The 25,365-nt window shown below is 38.4% G+C and overlaps 2 protein-coding genes across 4 annotated transcripts in view; both read right to left on the bottom strand.

Annotated features, from left to right (window-relative positions):
* cacnb4a (calcium channel, voltage-dependent, beta 4a subunit) overlaps window positions 1–25,365 on the bottom strand; it is a 33,370-nt gene that overhangs the window by 5,776 nt on the left and 2,229 nt on the right. For 2 of the 3 annotated variants that reach the window (XM_073855301.1, XM_073855303.1), the window contains exons 3-10: window positions 6,634–6,750; window positions 6,268–6,390; window positions 6,032–6,159; window positions 5,534–5,610; window positions 5,127–5,146; window positions 3,899–3,979; window positions 301–359; window positions 99–208 (exon numbers count right to left, since the gene is read on the bottom strand). In XM_073855301.1, the coding sequence (XP_073711402.1) occupies window positions 99–208; window positions 301–359; window positions 3,899–3,979; window positions 5,127–5,146; window positions 5,534–5,610; window positions 6,032–6,159; window positions 6,268–6,390; window positions 6,634–6,750 (715 nt within the window). Of the gene's footprint in view, window positions 1–98; window positions 209–300; window positions 360–3,898; window positions 3,980–5,126; window positions 5,147–5,533; window positions 5,611–6,031; window positions 6,160–6,267; window positions 6,391–6,633; window positions 6,751–20,590; window positions 20,935–25,365 lie in introns of those variants that run through there. The other variant, XM_073855302.1, reaches the window with a different exon arrangement.
* On the bottom strand, window positions 10,240–14,089 carry LOC141350214 (uncharacterized). The gene is made up of 2 exons (XM_073854820.1): window positions 12,483–14,089; window positions 10,240–10,249 (listed from the first exon to the last, which is right to left on the bottom strand). Exons 1-2 carry the CDS (start codon window positions 14,087–14,089, stop codon window positions 10,240–10,242), a joined length of 1,617 nt encoding a protein of 538 aa, XP_073710921.1.

Below are 25,365 nucleotides of genomic sequence, written 5' to 3'. Positions count from 1 at the left end.
AACATTGGCTTTCAGAGATCGTGCACCCTGCCTTTAATTAAATGACTTTCATTTAGAAAAGTGCAGTTTAATCCATAGGAAATCAGCAGACGACATACCTAGATTGGATCTGGTGTTGGATCTCTCAATAATGGCTCTTTTACTGGGGTTATTCAGCACAGATCTCTTGGCTAAAGAGATGTCTGCAGTAACTCGTGTTATTGATATCCTGTAATCGGGATATAGATGTGAAATCAAACTCTGCTACATAAACATCAAACACATAAAATAGTCACTCTGTGGTTAAGATCATGACCTCACCTGCCTTCAAACCTGTGTTTTAGGAAGTCAAAGAGAGCTTTCTGCATCATATCTGTTACCTGACAAATCCATTAAAAACAATTAGGGGTAAAATAAAGGCGGATTATTATTTATAATTCAGTTCAGTACTGTTGACACCACTTTTCACTTAAAGGACTAGTCCATTTTCTTTTATTAAAAAAAATCCAGATAATTTACTCACCACCATGTCATCCAAAATGTTGATGTCTTTCTTTGTTCAGTCGAGAAGAAATTATGTTTTTTGAGGAAAACATTCCAGGATTTTGCTTATTTTAATGGACTTTAATGGACCCCAACACTTATAATGTGTTTTAACTGTTATAATGCAGTTTCAAAGGACTCTAAACGATCCCAAACGAGGCATAAAGGTCTTATCTAGCGAAACGATTGTCATTTTTGGCAAGAAAAATAAAAAATATGCACTTTTAAACCAAAACTTCTTTGCTTCCTCCGGCTGTGTGACGAGCCAGCGCGACCTCACGCAACTGCGCAATGCGGTGGAAAGGTCACGTGTTACATATATGAAACGCACATTTGCGAATCATTTTAAACAATAAACTGACACAAAGACATTAATTAGTATCATTCGACATACAACAACGTCGGAATGGTCCTCTTTCTCCACACTTGTAAACACTGGGGCGTAGTTTCGCATACGTCATCCATGACCTCACGACGTGATGAAGCACTACGTGAGGTCGCACCGACGCACCACAGGACTGGAGATAGATGAGAAGTTGTGGTTTAAAAGTGCACACTTTTCACCCTTCTTGCCAAAAATGACAATCGTTTCGCTAAATAAGACCCCCACGCCCTGCCTGAGATCGTTTAGATTCCATTGAAACTGCAATTTTAAACTGCATTAAAACTGTTAAAGGAATATTCAATTTTCTTAAAAGAAAATCCAGATAATTTACTCACCACCATGTCATCCAAAATGTTGATGTCTTTTTTTGTTCAATCGAGAAGAAATTATGTTTTTTTAGGAAAACATTGCAGGATTTTTCTCATTTTAATGGACTTTAATAGAGCCCAACATTTAATACTTAAATCAACACTTAACAGTTTTTTTCAACGGAGTTTCAAATGACTATAAACAATCCCAAACGAGGCACAAGGGTCTTATCTAGCAAAACGATTGTCATTTTTGACCAGAAAAAGAAAAAATATCCACTTTTAAACCACAACTTCTCATCTAGATCCAGTCGTGATGCGTCAGCGTGACCCCACACAATACGTCATGACGTCAAGAGGTCACAGAGGTTGAACGCGAAACTCCGCCCCAGTGTTTACAAGTGTGTTGAAAGAGGACCGTTCCTACGTTGTTGTATATCAACTGATACTAATTAATGTCTTTGTGTCAGTTTATTGTTTACAATCCCTACGTCACTACGCATTTACGTTAGGTTGCGCTGGACCGGACCTAGATGAAAAGTTGTGGTTTAAAAGAGCATATTTTTTATTTTTCTTGTCAAAAATGACAATTGTTTCGCTAGATAAGACCCTTATGCCTCGTTTGGGATTGTTTATAGACCTTTGAAACTCCGTTGAAAAAAAATGTCAAGTGTTGCGTTAAGTATTAAATGTTGGACTCTATTAAAGTCCATCAAAATGAGAAAAATCCTGCAATGTTTTCCTCAAAAAACACAACCTCCTCTCGACGGAACAAAGAAAGACACCAACACCCTGGATGACATGGTGGTGAGCAAACCATCTGGATTCTTCCCCCAAGAAAATGGAATATTCCTTTAAGTGTTTGTCAGGATCCTGTCAGAATCTTGTCATGTTTAGAATCTAGTCTCTAGTGGCAGGGTTCTGACAGTACCAGTGGCTTTGGATGTGTGTTTCCAGTCACGTGTTTTCAGTGTCTTGTCTCTTTTACCTTGCTCCCTTGTTATCTTCGTCTATTGGTTTCACCTGTTGTCCTCATCATTTGCTCCCTATTTAAAGTCCTTGTTTTTATTGTTCTGTGCTCATCCATCTGATGTTACCAGTCTGTTACCTGTGCCAAGATCTGTCATTGTTTGAATAATCTTGTGAGTACCCTGTTTAGTGTAGTCTACTGTTACCTGTACAGTACATTGTTAGTCTCGTGTCTAGTCTATTGTTAGCTTATTGTTGTATGCTTCCGGTCTTGTTTGCCCCCTCGTGGGTTTTTGTTTTTGCCCCAGCCTTGTCAAAATAAAAGTCTTGTCCTGTCCTCCCGTGTCTGCTCTTGGGTTCATCCTCCGAAATTCCTCAGAGTGTTGGGGTCCATTAAAGTCCATTAAAATGAGAAAAATCCTGGAATGTTTTCCCCAAAAACACAATCTCTTCTCGACTGAACAAAGACAACATCAATAATTTGGATGACATGGTGGTGAAAAATTGTCTGGATTTAAAAAAATTGACTAATCCTTTAATTACAGTTAAGCTCATGCAGATTTCAGAAATATCCCTTTAGCAAATATGTTTGCAACGCTTCCGGGCAGCTACTTGAATAGCGAAAAACAGAACAAATCATGTGCTAAAATCACAACTAAACAATATATTTCTGACCAACAATTAACTCATTCACCGCCAGCCTTTTTGAGAAAAGTTGCCCACCTGCATTTTTGTGATTTTAACAAAATTTTCACAAAATTCCTTGCAGTAAAAATTACCTTCACACAACTCTCAGTCCTGTTCATAAATGACCCAATTTCTCATTATAACCTCGACCCATTTACATTGCTCTTAAAATATCTTCACTTTATATTTGCTTTTTGCAGGCGTTTTTATTCAAAGCAACTTACGACTATACAGTTGATCAGTGTGTGTGCTGCTAAGGAAAAACGCTCAATAAATTGAGTGTATATCTTCTGGTATATACAACAATCAGAGTCCTCCCAACCCTCTTGCACAGGGGTCTCCAATCTTTTTGTAAGCAAGGACTACCACAATGGATAAAACAATCTGGAGGGCTACTTTTTTAAATAGTCTACTCAAAACTTGTTAATTTAAATTTTATTTTAATTGTTGATATATTTTATCATTGTTTTAAATGTTAACATAAAAGAAGCCAAGCTAATATAAAATAAAAATGTCGTAAATAAATATTAAAATTGAGGCTATTAATAGAATGTGCTTTGGTGGGCAACTCACAGACTCTGTATGGGCAACCTGTGGGAGACCACTGCTCTAACAAATATAGCAAAAATTGTATATGCTAAACCACTGATTTATAGAAGTGTGCATGAATGTCTTGATCAATGTTTATGTAAAAGGAGATTGCAATTATGATTGAACAATAAGCTTAAAGTATCAATATGTTGAATTCCAGTTGTAGTAGATAATTGTCTGAATAGGGCATTTTAAAAAATGTGTCACACTCATTTCTAAACAATGGTTATGTTTTTTCTCTGTTTCTTATTTCAAACGCTCCATTTTTGTGACTGGCATGTTGGTACCCAGAAGGTTGTTGCCGTGGTAACTCTGCTTGCAGATGATGACTGGTATTCAGTGACAAACCAACATCTCTTGCTTTAGAAGTGATGCCCTGGTTACCATGTCTAAATATACACATAGACACACACCATAGAGATTGGGGTGGACCTACCTCATAGCCCTTAAGCGATGGGCCAACTAAGACCACAGGCCTCATGGAGGGAACCACATCATATGGAGGAATGTGCTCGGCCTGTAGTATATTTAATGGTGAAAAATATGGTGAATACGTAACCCTATACCGATTACAGTAAGACCATTTTAATACTTTAAATAGCGTATAACCATAGGCAGAGTTTTTTTGCGTTTGTGCTACGGGCAAACACGGGTACTGCAATACTTTGAGATTAGCTAGAGAGTGCGGCTTCATGGTTTTTAAATGTGATATAAATGAATTAAACCTATTTTAGTTTAAGTTACTCAGTCTATCTATTCAAATATTAGGAATAAACAAATAAAATTTGAATTCTTAGACAGGGTTCCCACACCTTAGTTAACTTCAAATGAACTTTCAAGGACTTTCCAGGTCCAATACCCTCAAATTCAAGGACTAAATGTGGGGACACATTTCAAGTGAGAGCAAGGTTACATCGTGTTACCTTTAAAGATACATTGTTTCAGTTCCCTTTCGAGGGAACTCGCGCTGCATCACTGCTGTGACACTTTGGGGACGTTTCCAGGGGTAAGTGCGTCTGAATGTGTATATCAAATTCAACCAATGGAGAGGCTTAACGACAAAGACATGGGGGCGTATATCGCTGTCTGAAATATTGCCAAAGACGGCGTTACTGGGATGCAGGAAGTATGGCAAGGGAGACACAGCGTCTCATTCCCTTCTCAGGGAACAACAGTTACATACTGTACGTAACCCGAGACGTTTTCATGTGTCAAACACAACTTTGCAAAAAAGCATTTTGGTATGAATCAACATTCGCATACAGAAGATATAAGCATTTAAAGCGAACAGTTTAGCACGTGTGCTTAAAAAACTAGAAATTTTATGATATTGTCCTACACTACACAGGAAATAATATGGATATTTTTCCCAGAAAACTTCTCACATAAAACAGATTCAAGCACTTTCAATGACCTGTATCTATGTATGTATATTTTCAAAAACTTCCAAGGGCCTTGAATTATTTCCCCCAGATTCACAAACTATTTCAAGGACCCGTGGGAACTCTGTTATATTTCTATTTCATTAATAGCTCAGAGAAAATCATAATTGGCTCTGGTCTGGTGGGGCTGGCCCGTGTCCCCCCTGCCCCCCCAAAACTCTGCCTATGTCTATAACAATCGTAGAGCTATGGCATAGAGCTGACAATTACAGAATAACTTACCACTTTCTGTTTCTGTTTACCTGTGATAATAAACAAGATAAATAAATGTTTTTAAAATGCTGGCAACCACAAATACAAATATATCAAAATGCAAAATATAAACGCAAATATAATATAATTATACAAAGTCATGTATTTTGTGAATATACTCATAGATGCTGTGTACAAATATATAAGGTAGCTCATGTAATCTTGAAATGTCTTTGGGCAAAACAGCCTCAGTGATTTCAGAAATATTTCTGTGTATTTTTTCTGTGTTTTGTGTCAAGACAAATAAACAAGACATCAAGTGGGTATGAATGCCTGCATACAACTTAACAGAAAAGCTATGCAAACAACCCATTAAACAGCCTCTTATCATTTAACTCTGTTTATTCCCTACATATCTCTGTATTGTTAAAGCTCACCTGCAGAAGGTGGGTTGGGTTTGAAGGTGCCGGACACCATTTCACCCAGACTGGAGGAGGAGTTACCACTAGACTTTCTGGGGTGGGTGGAGCAAAGAAGGGCTGTGTTTAGAATGAAATCTACTAAATTTGCTTGTGATTTTTTTCACACTACATTTATATTGGCTGTTCACGGACAGAAATTCTTCAAGAACACAAACACAAAGCACCAAATAATTTCTAAATATCTTTGCCCTTCAAATCCTAATAGTTCCTTTGATAAAGATTCAGATATTACTACCGAATAAATAAACAGCAGTGATAAAGAACACAACACATCTTATTCAAACGGTTTATGCGTCATCTCGTACAGTAAATTTACTCACCCGATCATGCATTAAATATAAAGGACATCCTACATATTTTAATGTAATTTAAAATTTGGCATAAGGTAGAAATCCTTTGCATCTAAAGCCTTTTAACACATTTCGTAAATATGTAACTATGCAGCTGTCTTACCCATGGTAACGCCCTCTTTTTTGCTCCTGCTGGCAGCGAAAGTTTTCAAGCTTTATAGGACTGGGGATGAAACCGATATCACAGCCTTCTTTCACCAGCCGTCCGATCCACCAGTCGTTGTTGTATTTCTTTTAAATATCACAAGACAAAATATTGTGTTTAAGGTCAATTTATGCATTCTAATGATATATATGTTAGACTTTTGTTAAATAAATAACTTTTTATATCACCCTCACCTCCTTGATATGAAGGAAGTCTTTAGCATCAAATGAAATGGCAGTACCAGCGACAGGAACATCCTCATCCAGGGCACCACAATAGCTGACGTTTGTTCTCACAGCGAAGGCCACTGCTTTGGCCTGAGGATGATTTAAAACACTGTGTTTTACTACGGTATGTGTTTAAACAAGTTTTAACATTATAATGACGTTTTACTTACTTTTGGAGCAACAAGATGATGATACATTAATCGTAAAAATAATCACAGGTGTATTTTACAAGCATGATTACTTTATCACACAAATTAAACTTTTTGATAATAATGAATTATACAGTCAGAGTACTGGTTAGCTAGGTTTAGGTCCTGCTTAGTATAGTCTGACCTTCGCCCTTTCCAGTTGGACAGTGGCCTGCTGTTCTTTCTCCTGTTGGCCGCCCTGCTCCTCATCCAGTGAGACATCTGAATCAGACGGTCTGCTGTTGTAAGAGTCAGCCGAACCCTGCACACACAATCGTAAATATCTGTTCATTTATTTCCTTTTCCATTAAGCCCCCCCTAATACAAATCAACAAGAACATCAGACAGTCTGATTATACAAAGTATGACGTTAACCAAGTAATTAATGACAACATATTGACTTTTAGATCTAATTTGATTGCGCCATAATGAGTAAAACAATGACAGGCTAACAATAAAAATATTTTACCCTGTCTGTGAAATGTAGGCTATGTAGGAGCATCAAATTTTTATATTTAAACATTGATATCACTCTTTGACATGATCCTGCTCAAAGATAACAAGGTTGTATTTTCACAGAATGTATTATGTAGGATGATTTTATGATGAAAACAGTAAATCCACAAAAACGACTTTAGCTGGGTTTTCACGAGCAGGGTCACATATAGAAACGTTTTGAGCGAGTTTTAGGGTTAAACATACCTACAATTCTTTTATAAATCTATTCAGACTCCAAAAAAAATGACAAAATCATCCTTAAGTTCTGAACTGAACCTAAATATGCAATCCTAAACATCATACACTGTCAGAAATAAAGGTACAAAGTTGTTCCTTTTTCTGTCGCTGGGGTGGTACCCTAAAAGGTACCTTTTTGTACCTTTAAGGGTATAAAACACATTGAAATGTTGTACCTTATGAGGAACAATATTATACCCTAGAGACCAATTGTGACCTTAAGGAACAATTTTGTACCAGTTAAATTTTAGGGGTACAAACCAGTTAACTGTACCTTTAAAGGTACACAATAGATCCTTAAGGAACAGTGATGTACCTCAAAAGGTACAACATTGTATTATGTTTATATACCTGTAAAGGTACAAACGGTACCTTGGGGTACCACCCCAGCGACAAAAAAGGTACAGTTTTGTACCTTTTTTCTGACAGTGTACAATTTATCTTAACCCGACATTATTAATATTCAAGAACTGAGCAAAATAACGCAAGGCCTGATAGATCATAAAAACATTCAAATAAAAGCAGCACCAATAGTAAAACGGTACATTAACTAAGATAAGCATGGGTGGCTTTATTAGCCATAATGCTAAATGATAGGATGGGTAAGATAAATGGACATTTAATTACACATTACATCTGCATATATTTTTCTATAAAATAAACCTTCTTGATTATAAAAATGTAAATCTGTACAATAATTATCAAAAGTCAAACCTATAAAATGGTTGATTACACAAATGGGGATATTTTCTTAGATGCTTTATAAAAATGATCACATGCAGCACTTAAAGAAATACAAAATAAAAGTCCACTAAAAAGATCTAACACAAAGAGACACTATAGCTGTGTCCCAATTCAAAGGCTGCGACCTTCTAAGGACGTATTTTAAGACCGATTGCATCACAGCAGCGTGACTTGAGACTAGTAAGGCCGTCCCAATTCAAAGGATGCTTAGAATGGCCCTGTCCCAAATGTCGCACTTCATGTGGACTTTCGGTCTCATGGCCTTAAACTGCGCGTGCTCCCATCTGTCATTTATACACTCCGAAGTGTGCTCATCAGCGCCCCCTTTGAACCCTTGATGTGGTTTTCGGCGAAGCCCGCACTGCAGTAGGCTTCGCGCACTTTACCAACCCAGAAGTCCTAGCGAAAGAGCAATCAGACCAATCAGACGACAGAAGGGAGGAGTTTACACTGATGGGCAACTTCTCTTCCTATTTCCGGCCAAAAACAACCATGTGTTTTGATATTCTAATCTAAATATTTTCCTCAAAGCCTGAAGATTCATTAACCCTGTAGTTCAGTCCCATAAACTAATTATCTTTACAAACATTTCTTTTCCCACTGTAACAAATTTATCCAACAGCTGATTGTATGCCTTCTCTCACTCCAACACCAGCAAACAGTGTATTTGCTATCAAATAAATGATTTGCGTTTAATAAAAGTTAAGCTCTATTACAGTCATCTGTTGTTGTTAATCACAGAAAGTATTTTTTCATGTCCGGTGGTAGACCAGTATGGGTTCTAAAGTCTGATATGACCTTGATATTGCTCAATATGGCACACCATATTACAACAAACTTCATCAATTGTCAAAGAGCTGTCATGAAAAATAAACCCTGTCCCCTGATTCAGTTTGACTGGTTATGACAATACCTCTCTCTCTCTCACACACACTCTCTCTCTCGTTCTGTGTCTCATGTCATTAAAATTAAAAGAGATGCAAACTATAGTCAGACAGGGTTCTGGCACAGACACATAATCTAGAGAAGAAAGCTGAGCTAAACCTATTCCTGATATTTCCTACCATCATTGTGCATGTGTATGATATCATCATTTCTGCTGGTTAGTGGTTACTCAATTATGTTACTACAAATTTCTTGAATGTTCCTGTTGCTCAGCTGGTATGTGGTGCTAGCAAAGTCGTGCATTTGATTCCTGGATTGGTCAGGTAAAATATGGACAAACCCAATTGTCTCCCAGTGGAGAGAGATGAAGAGCCCTTTTAGGCTCAACTTAAAGGAATAGTCTACTCATTTTCAATATTAAAATATATTATTACCTTAACTAAGAATTGTTGATACATCTCTCTATCATCTGTGTGCGTGCACGTGGGCGCTGGAGCGCGCTGCGGCGCTTCGATGGCATTTGGCTTGGCCCCATTCATTCAATGGTACCAATCAGAGATAAAGTTAGAAGTGACCAAACACATCAACGTTTTTCCTATTTAAGACGAGTAGTTATACGAGCAAGTTTGGTGGTACAAAATAATACGTAGCGCTTTTCTAAGCGGATTTAAAAGAGGAACTATATTTTATGGCGTAATAGCACTTTTGGGAGTACTGCGACTCGGCGCAGTAACACCCTCCCTCTCTCATTATGAGAGGGAGAAGGGGAGCGGACTTTTCAGGCGAGTTGAAGTACTCCCAAAGGTGCTGTTGCGCCGTAGAATGTAGTTCCTCTTTTGAGTCCGCTTGGAGGGGCGCTACGTTTTATTTTGTACCACCAAACTTGCTCGTATAACTAATCGTCTTAAATAGGAAAAACGTTGATGTGTTTGGTCACTTCTAACTTTATCTCTGATTGGTACCAACAACTCTTAGTTAAGGTAATAACATATTTTAATATTGAAAATGAGTAGACTATTCCTTTAACCTATGCTGGGTTGTTTTAACCAATGGTTAGGACAATACGGACATTTCCTTTGTTTATTTAACCGAACGTTTAGGCATATTTGACCCAACTATACTGTAGGTTAAAGCAACCCAGCATTTTTAGACTGATGCAGGGACTGATAAACCTAAAAGATGTAATATACCTGCTTTGTTCACAACCCTGCTGGAAAAACCAGCAAGGCCAGCAAGACCAGCATATGTTGTGTTTTGGTGCTGGTATGCTGGTGACCACCAGTTAAACCAGCATCAAACCAGCATAACCCATGCTGGTCCATGCTGGTTTGATGCTGTTTTTTTCAGCAGGGAATGTAAACAAATCTTGAACATTTTTAATTCAAGCTCAGGACATCCTGTGTGATAAAGATATTGGATATAACAAGACTGAGCACTCCTGTTATTATGAGTAGGGGGTAATGAAATAATTTTGCAAACTTTGGTGCAATTTTGATAAAATCTAATCTTTTTGCTCTGTTATGTTTATACACTGGTTGCTGTCTAACTACATACAGTGTTGTTGTTTTAATGTTACACCCTAAATGAGAATAAACACTTTTATCAGTAAGAATCAGTCCCTGGGAATCAACCTTTTCCCTGCTAGCGCAATTCCAGCTGAGCTATAGGAACACTTAATATGTTATTGACTTTTCTTTACAGCTCAAATTCAGCCAAAAATAAGCTTTGCAGCATTTTAAATCACAATGATTATTGTTATGACCTACGATCATGAACCCTCGTGCCTGGGACAGTCATGTGACCAGGATTACATAAGGTGATGCTCACTGAGGCGAGTAAAGTGACAGGGGCGGATTTGCCGTTGATGACATCAAAGCCAGTGTGATTCATCCTCACGTGCCTCATTCCATATTTCCATTCTCTGCACATTTTACTCCTGTTGTCTGCAGTATTATTCATACGATAGCAACATAAGGCCACAGTGTACGTACCGTAAAACGTAAAAACAGTAGCCAGTTGGCCTTAAATTCTAGGGAGCAAATTGCAAGATTTGACAGCACTGCAAATAATCAATGAGACACAAGCGAGCCAAGGAAACGTGCAAGCGTTTACAGAATTCGCCGTCAAACAATGGCTCCACTTTGGGACACATTAGACCCCGTGGCCAGCTGGTTTGATTCCTCTGTGTTTGCCGACTCAGCAATACTGATGGTTGGATGGATAGGGATGGCAAGGGATGGTAAAATTTCCTCAACAGATGCTAGCACAGATCCGCTCTTACAGGCTGCCAGCGTTTCAGTCACATGGAACAAAGCAATGAATGAATACCCTATAAAATATGATTAAAATATTTTAAATTACATTTTAATGCTTTGAATTTGCAACTTTTGGTTTCTCATGCTTGCATGATTAAATACATTTATAGCTAATAGTTTTTGATATACTATAATTTTTTTGATATACTATATTATAATAGAAGATACATAACCCCCCCCTCGTCTGTAAAATCCACGTTAAAATCTCATAATCTTATTATGAGATTAGGAGCATCAAAGTTTAATTTTCAACATTGATTTCACATTAATTTCAATCTTTGACATGACATTTCTCAGTCAATATTGAAAATATCATGCTTATATTTTACAAAATGTTCTTTACATTATGTAGGATGATTTCATGTAGAAAACAGTAAATCACAAAAAATTGGGTCAGATATGATTACTAAAACTAGCATTTTTCCTGTTTTATATATTCTTTTAGAAAGATACAGTTGGTTTAGCAAGAATGCAGAGAGAAATGATATCTGTGTCTCGTCTATCATGACATACTTAGCAGCAAGACAGTTTTTTGATCTAGCTGCTGTTTAGTTATTTCCACATAACAAAATCTATTAAATAAAGCTTTGTGATGATGGTAGTGAGCAGGCAGAGATTGAGGATCCAAGTGCAGTGTTTATTTAACTCAAAGTAAAACAACAGGCAAACATAATCCAAACTAAGGACAAGGATACAAGACCAGGAACAAAGCAAACATATTTAACGACCGACACCAGACAACTGAGACACTGGGATTATATACACATGGGTAACAAGATAACAAGACACACCTGGGAAACAATCAACACAAAGATCAATGAACAAAAGAACTACAAAGGACTACAGATATGGTAGACATGGACAGGACTTCAAAATAAGAGTCAACACAGGGGAAACACAGAACAGGATCATAACAGAGCCCTCCCCCTACGAGCGGCTTCCAGACGCTCCCATGGGAACAACAAAATTGTCCAGGTGGGTGGATGAACGGAGGTGGAACCGGGGGAGAGACGGAGGGCCAGGTGTTTGTAATGACCAAAGGGCAGGAGGCCAAGGCGGTGCAGGCAGAGCAGGAGGCCAAGGCGGTGCAGGCAGAGCAGGAGGCCAAGGCGGTGCAGGCAGAGCAGGAGGCCAAGGCGGTGCAGGCAGAGCAGGGGACCAGGGCGGAGCCGCGGGCGGAGGCTGGAGCCAGGGCGGAGCCGCGGGCGGAGGCTGGAGCCAGGGCGGAGCCGCGGGCGGAGGCTGGAGCCAGGGCGGAGCCGCGGGCGGAGGCTGGAGCCAGGGCGGAGCCGCGGGCGGAGGCTGGAGCCAGGACGGAGCCGCGGGCGGAGGCTGGAGCCAGGACGGAGCCGCGGGCGGAGGCTGGAGCCAGGACGGAGCCGCGGGCGGAGGCTGGAGCCAGGACGGAGCCGCGGGCGGAGGCTGGAGCCAGGACGGAGCCGCGGGCGGAGGCTGGAGCCAGGACGGAGCCGCGGGCGGAGGCTGGAGCCAGGACGGAGCCGCGGGCGGAGGCTGGAGCCAGGACGGAGCCGGCAGGGCAGGAAGCCAGAGTGGAGCCGATTGAGCAGATGTCCAAGGTGGGACCGAAGGTGGAAGCAGAGACCAAAGCGAAGCCTTAAGTGTAACCAAAGACCAAGGAGGAGCTGCCGGTAGAACGGGGAACCAGTGTGAAGCTGCAGGTGAAATCAGAAACCAGTAAGAAGCTAAAGCCCATGGTGGTACTGGAGGTTCAAGACCTAGAGAAGACTCTGGCGATTCACTTGACTCTGGCGATTCACTTGACTCTGGCGATTCACTTGACTCTGGCGATTCACTTGACTCTGGCGATTCACTTGACTCTGGCGATTCACTTGACTCTGGCGATTCACTTGACTCTGGCGATTCACTTGACTCTGGCGATTCACTTGACTCTGGCGATTCACTTGACTCTGGCGATTCACTTGACTCTGGCGATTCACTTGACTCTGGCGATTCACTTGACTCTGGCGATTCACTTGACTCTGGCGATTCACTTGACTCTGGCGATTCACTTGACTCTGGCGATTCACTTGACTCTGGCGATTCACTTGACTCTGGCGATTCACTTGACTCTGGCGATTCACTTGACTCTGGCGATTCACTTGACTCTGGCGATTCACTTGACTCTGGCGATTCACTTGACTCTGGCGATTCACTTGACTCTGGCGATTCACTTGACTCTGGCGATTCACTTGACTCTGGCGATTCACTTGACTCTGGCGATTCACTTGACCCTGGCGATTCACTTGACCCTGGCGATTCACTTGACCCTGGCGATTCACTTGACCCAGGCGATTCACTTGACCCTGGCGATTCACTTGACACTGGCGAGTCACTTGACCCGCGCGATTCCCTTGACCCTGGCGAATCACTAGACTCTGGCGATACAAGTGGACCCGGAAAGTTGGCAGCCCGAACCGACATCAACGGGGTGTCTGCCAAACTTGACATAAATTGGTTGGTCCAGGCCATAACTGGATACACCGGGAAAGGAACCATCTCATGAACATCTTCAGGTGCGGGCATGTTACAGACAGGATTAAAGGGCGTTAACGTGGCAGAGTCAGGCGTCCATGGCTGATCTGGCTCTTCAACCCACGTAGCCGGGTTTCCACTACTCCCTACCAACAAATATTTGTGAGTGAAGTCCTCCTCTACCCTGCTCACGTTGAGAGAGGACCCACTTAACAATAAAGCCAAATTGACAAATTCGGCAAAGGACCCCACTTCTCGGCCACGAGGCATGAGATACCTTAACTCTTCCTTTAGTCCGAACCGAAAAATGTCCTTTAACGCCAACTCATCAAAATCTACCTGGTTGCTCAGGTTCAAAAAAATGTCCACAAAGTCTTCGATTTCTGAGTCCTCCTGATGCAACCGGATTAGAATCTCTGCTGGATCCATAATGTGGTCGGTCGTTCTGTGATGATGGTAGTGAGCAGGCAGAGATTGAGGATCCAAGTGCAGTGTTTATTTAACTCAAAGTAAAACAACAGGCAAACATAATCCAAACTAAGGACAAGGATACAAGACCAGGAACAAAGCAAACATATTTAACGACCGACACCAGACAACTGAGACACTGGGATTATATACACATGGGTAACAAGATAACAAGACACACCTGGGAAACAATCAACACAAAGATCAATGAACAAAAGAACTACAAAGGACTACAGATATGGTAGACATGGACAGGACTTCAAAATAAGAGTCAACACAGGGGAAACACAGAACAGGATCATAACAAGCTTCCACCAGCAGGTACCATGAATGGTATTTAAAAGCCATTCTGCATCTACAGTAAATAAAAATGCATTAGGTTAAAACGTCTCTAAGCACTGCATTAAATACCGACTGCCAAGATGTTCAGAAGAAATCTGCTTACTTTTTAATTAACGTTATCTGATTTTTGGAGAAAATCCAATGGTAAAGTGTATATAGTGCTAGGAGTATTTCTTCATCTTGGTATGTCAAAGCATTATTAAAATAGTACAAATATTTCAGTGTAACAGTATGTTTGTGAAAGGAGATAAGGTAAATTCAATATGAAATAAACTTTATTAGTATAATAACAAAAACAGACAGATTGGTAGGGTACACACACATTAAACAAATACGAGGACGGAGAACAATGGGGAGAACAGACTCTGCGTCCCAATCTGCATACCTATCCTAAATATATTTCCAATTACAATTAGTATGTCCCAAATCATATGTTAAAATGAATATCCATATCCAAGTTCCCGGATGCTCTACTGCTTTAAGGCAAAAGTTCGAAGGTGGACATTCAAATGGGTGATATTACCCACAACTCACTACGAGAGGATGGGGGTTGTGCTACAAAGAATTAATATATTAAATAAATGATGTGTCACTAAATCAATAAATTAACTCATTCCCCGCCAGCCATTTTTTGAAAAGCTGCCCACCAGCATTTTCACAAAATGCCTTCCAATAAACTTTTCTTTTAAAAATATATAAACATACAAATATATCAAATGAAAGAATAGACCATTTTTTTTTCAAACAAACAATAAACAAACAAACAAAACGGGGGAAAACCCCGTTTTATCCTATCTATATTTTTTTCTCTGCTTATAAACTCTTAAATATGTATTTTTTCTAGTGATGCACCGATGTATCGGCCGCCGATATTTATCGGCCGATTTTTTGTGAATTTGAAACCATCGGAATATCGGCAATAGCACGAGAAGGCCGATACCGATTGTTTATTACTGTAATTAACCACATAAAGGCAATGAATTGCATGTCTGTTGTTCAATTAAAATTATTTAATGTTCTGTTGTGCACTATACTTAAGCACCGACAGAAAACCTTTGTTGAGCTAGCTCAAATGTCTTGAACAATAAAAGAAACAGACTGCACTTTAGTGGGGGGAAAGAAGTCCAACTTTTTTTGAAGTAGCAATCGGTATCGGCATCGGCCAGAAGTAGTCTGTTTCAATCGGTATCGTATCGGCCCAAAAAAAATCCTATCCGTGCATCCCTAATTTTTTCTTTAAAAATAAATTTTTTGGCAAAAAGCTAAAATAATTGCATTTTTGTGAAAGAATTTTGTTAAAGATCAGATTCAGAACGATTATCAAAACATACACATAGATTAAATTAGTAAATAACGTTTTGGCTTTAGTTTTTTCATAAATTATCCATCTAGTGGATAATTGCGGTATTGCAGATTAACATAAAAATTAATCAGTAACACGTTTTTTATGCAAATGTTTTCTCTTAATTCATGAGATAACTCGGCAATGGCGGGGAAAGAATTAAACTACAGAGTAAACATTACATGGCAAATAATGAATAAAGAAATGCTTAAAGGGACACTCCACATTTTTGAAAATATGCTCATTTTCCAGCTCCCCTAGAGTTAAACATGTGATTCTTACCATTTTGGAATTTATTCATATTTTCAAAAAAAGGAGTGTCCCTTTAAATACAAAGATGAGTTTGTCACAGTTATAAAAATCTGAAGAGTTCATAGTACCTCAGAGGTACATATTGGTACCAAATGTATACATATCTGTACCCAAATAGTACATATAGGACCTTTTTAAAAGGTACTGACCCAGTGACAGCTTGGGACCAATTTGTCTGATAGTGTACATTTAAAATGCAAAGCTACTATATGGTAATTCTTGTGTGCAGCCAATTAAAAATATGCATACTGGATGTCATGACAACAACAAAGCAGCTCACTTGCATTTCATTTACCCAAAACCTAAACTTCAGTTATCCAAATGCTTACCAAACACAAACAAAGAAAAAACAACCACCACAAGCAGCACTCGTGTAGTCTGCCTCAGTACGCAAACCATTATCTAACCACGTCAAGTGTGTGCTTGGGTTTGTCAAGCCACACGCTCTTTTTATCTTCAGAGATTGTACACGGCGTGCACATTTTTATGTGATGCCAGCAGGTCTAAGAGCATTTGGGGCCCTCAAAGCCCACTGCACTTGTGGATTCCTTCCTGCTTTCTTAAAAAAAAACAAAAAAAAACAAAGCAGATAAAATCAGTCGATAAAACAGCATCCCCCAGTTACACAGATGAATCATGAGGCGAGCACCAATGCCTGCTTGTGCCGTGGATAATTACAGATAAATCTCTCAACAACACAGCGTGAGATCACTACCATTTAGGGCCACATCTGATGAAAGCAAACACTTCACCATAAAAAGAAAAGACAATAATGTTTTTGTGTCACATATTAAGCCTTGAAAAGTACTTTTTATAAACATAACTAAATAGTGAGGAGAAATTAAAAAGAGTATGCTTGCTGTATTTTTGTTGCTGACCTTTTGTTGCTGATCTGTTGTCTGAATCCTTTTTTTATTGTAGTTTAAATAAATAATTATATTGCATTTTGAGTTGAAGTTTTTATTAGCACTCTATCTGACTCGGTCTGCATCTTAAAAAAATGTAAAGTAAAACAGCTATGAAAAAGTATAAGAAATCACTATGTTTTAAATGCAGTGTGACGTCTCTAACCTGTGTTTGTTTGTTTATTTATTATTAATATGATTCCAGCATCTATGGACATTCATGGTGAGTACTGGTAAATCCATACACAAGTTAATCCACCCAAGTTAATCGAGGCCACCTGACCCGGCCGGGGCTTCCTGCTGTGAGGTAACAGTGCTACCCACTGAGCCACTGCGCTGCCTGTTTAATCTGTGTAGCTGCATTTATTTATAAGTCATAACGGTTGATATTTTGAGAGCACAATTATGAACAGAGGAACATCCTCAGTCCTATAAATATGAGGAAATGATATTTCATGAAGCGGATAGTACTTGTTTGAACCCTCAATTACCTTTAATATTCATAAGCTGTAAGAGAAGAAAAGAAAAGAGAGGCCGACACAATTAGACCAAGGCTATATTAAGATCTAAGATCTAGACGCAAGCAGATACTATTTCATTTTTATGACAATTTCCATTTTGCATTTTTCTACTTCCAGATTAATAATAGCTGCAGGGTATTTTCAAATTGCCCTGTACACAAAACACATGTGCATTCTTGCTTAATATTGAATGAATGTTAAGACGGACAGAAGATAGGTAGGTAGGTACAATCTAAAAAAGGATATGTTGATTTTTTACACTTTTTTTGTGCTATGCCATTTAACACTCTGCGTCATTTTAACACATTGGGACTAATATATACCCTGGTCAAAAACTGCACCATTATGTGTCATTTTGAACTGATTTTGTGCTAAAATAAATATAAGTGACAACGCAAGTTGTGTTAAAGTAACACAAAGATGTGTCTAGTTTGGGACAACGCATTTAGTCTATGTTTAACCAAAAATAAAATGTGTTGTTTTTAACACATCCGTTTTAAGAGTGTAGATTAGGTAGATAGACAGACAAACAGACAGACAGATATATTTTGTTATAAGACCTAAAGCATATTAAATATATACCAATAAATTTAATATTGAACCTTTCTGTGTAATACTTCAGCTGGGCTTTGTTTACATACACTGTACATAAATTGAATGCTAGCGTGAAATCCCGGAACATCCAAAAGCCAGGGGGCGCTCTCGTGCAGAAACACCCTTTGTGCCACAGAAGACGTAGCATTGCAAACGCTATTCCAGGAAATGTCTACAGGAATATTTATATCGCTGTTCTTAAAATTGTTTCAGGTATTTTCATGATAATAAATAATATTTTGAATGATTTTGTTTATCGAGTTTTGCTTTTTTAAATGCACTTTTTAAATTACTCCGACTCATAATGATTTTAGATTGATAAGGACTTCCTACTGACCAAGTTTGACTAATTTAACTAGGGTGCTCCGATCGATTGGCCAATGATGCTTGCTATGCTTCTCAATGAATTATGAACATCCAAAAGCCAGAGGGCGCTCTCGTGCAGAAACTCAGACGAAGAACCATACACACGCAGCTATGACACGCAGCTCCAGGAAATGGCTTAAGGATATATTTATATTCCAAAGTTCTTTAAACCTTTTCAGGTATTTTCATGATAATAAAGAATATGTATAATGATTATGTTTGACAAATGTTGCTTTTTCAAATGCATGTTATAAACGACTCAAACTAACAGTGATTTCAGATCGATAAGGACTTACTGATCAAAAGCCGTAGTACATGAAATAGCTGTGAATAATATTGGCTGTGCGATTCAGAATAGTTATCGGCCACGCATTATTAGTGTATATCGGCATTTATCGGAGCACCCCTTAACAATTCTAAACCTGTTTAAAGTGAAGTTGTCAGATATCAGAAAATGTCAATTAAATGTATTTTTTGCCGGTTTTATATCCAAAACAGGTTAAGTAGTGTTAATGTACCTGAAGTTAAACGCAATTATGTATTGGATATCATACTAGGTTAAAGGGGACATTTGATAAGACTTTTTTAAGATGTTAAAAAAATCTTTGGTGTCTCCAGAGTACATATGCGAAGTTCTAGCTCAAAATACCATATAGATCGTTTATCATAGCATGTTGAAATTGACACTTTGTAGGTGTGAGCAAACGTGCCATTTTTGGGTGTGTCCTTTAAAATGCAAATGAGCTGATCTCTGCACTAAATTGTAGTGCCTTGGTTGGATAGTGCAGATTAAGGGGTGGTATTATCCCCTTCTGACATCAAGGGGAGCCAAATTTCAATGACCTATTTTTTTTCCCATGCTTGTAGAGAATGGTTTACCAAAACTAAGTTACTGGGTTGATCTTTTTCACATTTTCTAGGTTGATAGAAGCACTGGGGCCCAATTATAGCACTTTCATTATTGCACTTTTTTCGAAGATTTTCATGATATGTCCCCTTTAAGTTATTAAATGGATAATTCATTGACTTCCCTAGCAGTAATAAAGACTATGAAAGTCAATGGGGCTTCTGAACGGTTTTGTGTTCATCAGAACAAGGAAATGTATGCAGGTTTGTTACAACATAAGAGTTCAAGTTGAGAGAATTTTCATTTTTGGGTGAACTATCCCTTTAAGATTTACTGTCAAGAATTATAAAGGAATAAATGTGACCAGTCCTTTTGTTGTAATGTTTGTGTATCAATTAGTTATCTTATCATAGGGTTTTCTACTGTTTTTCTAGAACACCTTATGTCCTTCTCATACATTAAAACATAGAAGCAATAAAATCACTTTTAATGTACTTTTAATAAACTGAAGCTCCAATATAACTCAGTGGTTAGCAGGGCAAAAAGTCATGGGTTTAAACCCAGTGAACACACATACTGATATAAAATGCATACCTTGAAATGCACTGTAAGGCAAGCATCTGCCAAATGCATAATGTAAAAAGCAAGCTGAATAACATGAAATAAAATGTGTCAAGTCCCTACAATAAAAAATAATGAATAAATAAATGAAATAAATAATAACTCTGCAACTAGCAAATCAAAACTTTGGTCCCCTGCACTCTTGAACTTTAGCTTACAACCTTGTTTCTGGTCTAATCCTCTATAATGGAAAACCAAGAAGTGTGCACTTTAAGTAAGTGTGTTTTACATTAAAAATAGCTGAGACCACACAAAAACTGTATAGTATAGGGTTAAAAGATCCCTCTAAAACAACAACACTGTGTGCAAGTTATAAGAAACCAAACAAGCATTGTGGCATTATAAGCAACTGCTGAATGACAGAGAATAAGGCTACTGCATCTGAATCCTATTCTCCTCTTCCACGAGGCTTCAGAGGAACTGCTCGTGGTTTGGAGAAACAGTGGTGGTGATACTGAAATACAACCACACACCCCGTTCCCCTCCCCCAAACCCCTCGGTAGGGACATATCTCCAATCTGTAGGCTGAATTCCTCCAGCCATCTCCGGAGCATTTGTGTGTGCATGTGTTCATGAGCATCCACAACAAAGACACAAACAGACCCCACTCACCGCCTCCGAGTCTTCAAATCCATGCAGGTACAAATTGTCGTACATGGAGGTTTGATATTCCCAAAGGATCTCCTTAACGATCAAATGCAAATATGGAATGAGGAAGCTACGGCGAGTGTATATCTCACAGGGCTCTCCCACGAGCCCCTTGCCCACAGAAAGACCACCGAAGCTGAAAGACAAGCAGACTAAAGCCAGCGTCTTGTATTAATGAGAATGAAACGTGATCGATCACATCATCAAGAAGCGGGGCTCTCCCCCGAGGCTACAGAGACCTGGCATTTTATCAGCTTCTACAAACAGCAGCAGAGCCTTCCTCAATCAAAGAGCTGATGACAAAGCAGCAAAGCTCTCTTCTGATTGGCTGACGGGAGCTCCACTCAGTAAGGACAAGTGCTCTCTTCTGTTCACTGTTCAAGGAGGAGGAAAAGGGGTCCGCAGGGGGCTGACAGCATTCAACTCCTTGACCACTGTGTTTGCTGCAATCTTTTCTCACCATTTCTATTTTGGTTCACTCCACCATCTTACTCATGTTGGTGTATGACTCTATAGTTATTCACAAGATACTGCATTATAGTTTGCACACTTTGCGGGCAAATGACACAAAAAATGCATCCAAGGTCCCTAAATCTAAAATGTAACACTTGTAAACCATGCAAATTAAAAAATAGAAATAAAACATAAACTACATTATATGCGTTTGTTAGGATAGACCAAAATATATCAGTGCCCGATATATCAGCTGATATTTGGAATTTTTGTATTATTGGCATCGGAAGATATTTTTTTTTAATCGTCTGATAAATTCTTTTGTTGTTCCTAATAAAAAGACATTCTGATGTTTCAGTGCCTGACAGCCATGTAAAATGACTAATCATTATTAACAATTCAGAAATGGGTATATTCGTAAATATTATCCAGATTAAGCCTATGAAAAAATGCAAAAGCCTCTGAAAGCCACCTTTTTCAGAAGTGAGATAATGATATTAACCCAACATGATCCCACCGCAAATCGTGTTATAGTCAAGAAAAATTAGATTTATTTATTTGTGTCCATGACATGAAATTCAGGTTTTTTCGTGCTTTGAGCACAAATGTCTTTTTCGTGTCACGCAGCACAAATTTTATTCTATAAATAGTTTTTCGTGTCCGTGGCACGACTTTCTTTTCATGTCATTTTATGTATTGTTTTCTCACCCCACCACCCCCCCTCCCATATTTTTAAGACATTGTCGCTTGGGGTTAGTGTTAGATTTGGGATTTACTTTTATGTATTGGTTTTGCTTCCGCTTTTAAAACTATTTTCGCCTGGAGTTGGGGTTATAGTTGGGGTTTGGGTTAGGATGTCTAAAAATGTTACAGAAAGTGATTCTAACCCCAAGCGACAATGGTAAGAAAAAAGGAAAAACAATGAGAAAACAATACATAAAATGCCACGAAAAGAAAGTCATGGAACTATTTATAAATAAAACTATTTATAGAAATTTGTGCAATTGACACAAAAAAGACATTTGTGCTCAAGGCACGAAAAAAGCTGACTTTCGTGCCATGGACACAAATAAATTAATCAAATTAATCAAATTTTTTTAAGTTACAAGAATGATGTTTTTGGTTTAAAAAGTATTTATTTCTCTATAAAAGTAACAAAATATATGAGAGAAAATGCCAAACTTATCAGATATATACAGAAATACACATTTTCCGCCATCTTGAATCATTTTCTTCGACTCGAGCCACTGAGCTGACCCTTCACTCTGATTGGCAGTCGCTTTGTTGCATTGCTCAGCATTTGCATAAAATAGCCTTCTTGTCCATTTTGGCCCCACCTTGCTCGGCGCAGCGGTAAGCTCGTCACTTGTCGCTGGCAAGCGGCCACTCCCATTGAAAATGAATGGTAGCCTGTCGCTCTGTCTCTGGTAGCTAATGTGACTGGGGGGGTCAGTCTGTATTAACCGTATGCTCTCGGCACGCATTATTCATTCATCATGTCATCCAAGTAAACATGTCAGACGCACTTAGAGGGTTTTGCCATTTTTATTTAGTTTCACCAGTTATATGTTTGTCACTTTACTGTATTAATGTTTGTGTTATATCGGTCTCATATCAGCCAATCGGCCACATTGCTTTCTAAATATCAGCCTCGGCCATTAAAAAACCCAAATTTATTGACCACTAGCTTTTATCCGAAGTGACTTATGGTACTGTACATTTAAGCTAGTCAAAGGCCTTAAGGTCACATTCTTTCTGATCCCATTTTCTAAACCCTAGTTAGTGTAATGTGCAATAATAGCATAAATAATACCTGTAAAATTATAAAACTCAAAGTTCACTGTCATGCAGGCGATATATTTTCTTTAACAGAATTCGCTTTTAAAGCCTACAGCGAACGGCCGGTTTGGATTACAGTCCTGTACTTCCTGCTTTAATGACGTCACTAGAACAGTTTTTTGACTAACCTCCGCCCACAGGAAAACGTCAGTCGCCAGCTAAGCTAACGGCAAGCTAAGCTGCTATCGAATCACAAAACACTAAACAAACTACACAATCAAAACTCGATATGTATTTCTGACGGAGGGACTTCATAGAACAAGAAAGACATCCGCCCGTTTTGAAGACAGTGAAAACAGCGCTATACAGATAAGTAAATTGTGTAAAAAAAAAATACAGCGTTTTTTTACACGTGAAACATGAACACATGTTAAATTGGGCACTGTAAACAAAATCAAAGCTTCAAAAACACATAAAGAAGAATGATCCGGAAACGTTTTTACATGTCCATTTACAACCCTAGGATTTGCCTTTAGAATGAAATGGTATTACATTATTTAAAAGGTCATGAATAATAATGCTCTGCTCTGATGGGCTGTTTCTCATTTACGTGGCTCAGGAATTTGAGGAATAATCAATTGTTTGAAGATTGTTAATGGACGTTTCTAAGTGTTATTTTTTCAGTATGTACCTGCCTAAATGTTAGCAAATAGCATTAACTAGCAAATAGCACTACCTCAGCAGTCAAAGCTTTGTTTTTAACATTGTAACAACATTGTACTTAATTTAAAGTGTAATTTAGTGTTGGGGGCATACATCTCGACTCCCACAGTCTGTGTTATGTTGAGATTGGCCTGTCTTTTACATGCACAAGGTTTACATAAGAAGGAGGAAACAATATGACGATATGTCATTACCATGTACAGAACTCTTATTATTCATCTATGCTAAGGTAAATAAATACAGTTTTACATTCTACTGCACCTTTAATTTGTCACTAAACCAAATCTGCATAGCAAATTACTGGCAAAATATTACTTTGATATCTTTCCAGCTGATTAAATAATAAGGAAAAAAGAAACAGTCAGGTCTTCATGTAATTAGATGAAAATGAACTGACATGTTGCTGTTAATTAATCACAGCTCTCTGGAGTATAAATGCAGGCCACATCGCCCCCTGTAGGTCAAAATCTACAATGCACTTCTCTGTTTAAACTGGAAACAGAGCATACAACAGAGTAATAATTTTAAATTTAGTCTGTTGATAAGATGAATGATATTGATAAAATATAACATGTAACCTTATTATAACAAGTAACCTACATCTATCAAAACATCCCTTTATTGGAAGACTGATCTTGCACATTATTTTCTTATTGCATTTGAAAATAAAAACATCTTAAATCTGACGTGTCAACATTTCATCATCAAACCAAAAGATATTTCAATCTTCCGACTGTTGCCTATGGTCAATAAACACAGCAGGGAAGCAATGCAATAAATAAATTACTAAACCGTTTAGACATGTGACCTAGATGAACTATCAATAATTTATACAAGCTCCCAACCATCAGGAATGTTATGTTATGATGGATAATTATAAAAAGCAAATATTTCTAATAGCTTAGGTTGACAAATAAATCACAATTCTCTATACTCGAATGAGAATCGTTTCAGTAGAACATTCAAGACCGGTTCATGTAGGTTTATAAATAGACGATTATTATCTGCAGTCTTGACTTTAACCTTGATCTCAGCAGGTTGTAAACCCCCCTGGGTTTTTCTTGCCTTATTCGAGGACAGCTTTAAGACCCATACAGGTTTGACACAAGATGCTTCCTCTCAGCACCAATCTCTAAAATCAGGTTTGCAAATGTTACATTAACTTTGAAGTGTGTTATGTCTAAAGCCATAAAACAAAATCACCATCTAAATCTGAGGGTTTGAAGTGAAGCTAAGTAGGGTGTCCTAAATGAAGGGTCTTGGCTATGAAATCACCTCTACAGACAGAAATAAAAATCTCTGAGAGTCAAAGGGGGTTCTGTGGGAACCTAGATTTTGGTTTTGGAGACTTTAAATAGTCTTAATATGTACTTGGGTAAATGTATTTAGGTAAAGATATGTACCTGTGAGGTATCAATATGCACTTTTAAGGGTACTAATATGTACCTTTGAGGCACTAATATGCCCCCTTTATGTGCAAATGTGTACTTTTTTGAAAGGTTACCGCCCCAGTGACAGCTTTTGAACCTCTTTTCTGACAGCTTATGGGCTGTATTTGGCATGTAAATGGCTAAAATTTATGAGAATAGCTATTCCCCACTTAATACTCATATGTAAATTTGTAGCTTGATTGATGTAACTTCAGAATTATAATGCACAATGCTGTTTGCCTGCAGCACAACATAAGCAAAGCTGAACTCGAGAACAGCAACAAATGCCAAATTGTAGGTCACTGTTTTCCATTTTCTTTAATACAACACAAAGTTCTAGATCATATATTTTCC

Source organism: Misgurnus anguillicaudatus, chromosome 17 (genome assembly GCF_027580225.2).
Source record: "Misgurnus anguillicaudatus chromosome 17, ASM2758022v2, whole genome shotgun sequence".
Taxonomy (NCBI): domain Eukaryota; kingdom Metazoa; phylum Chordata; class Actinopteri; order Cypriniformes; family Cobitidae; genus Misgurnus; species Misgurnus anguillicaudatus.
The sequence above is the reverse complement of the archived record's forward strand: the minus strand, read 5'-3'. Positions and strand labels throughout refer to the sequence as shown.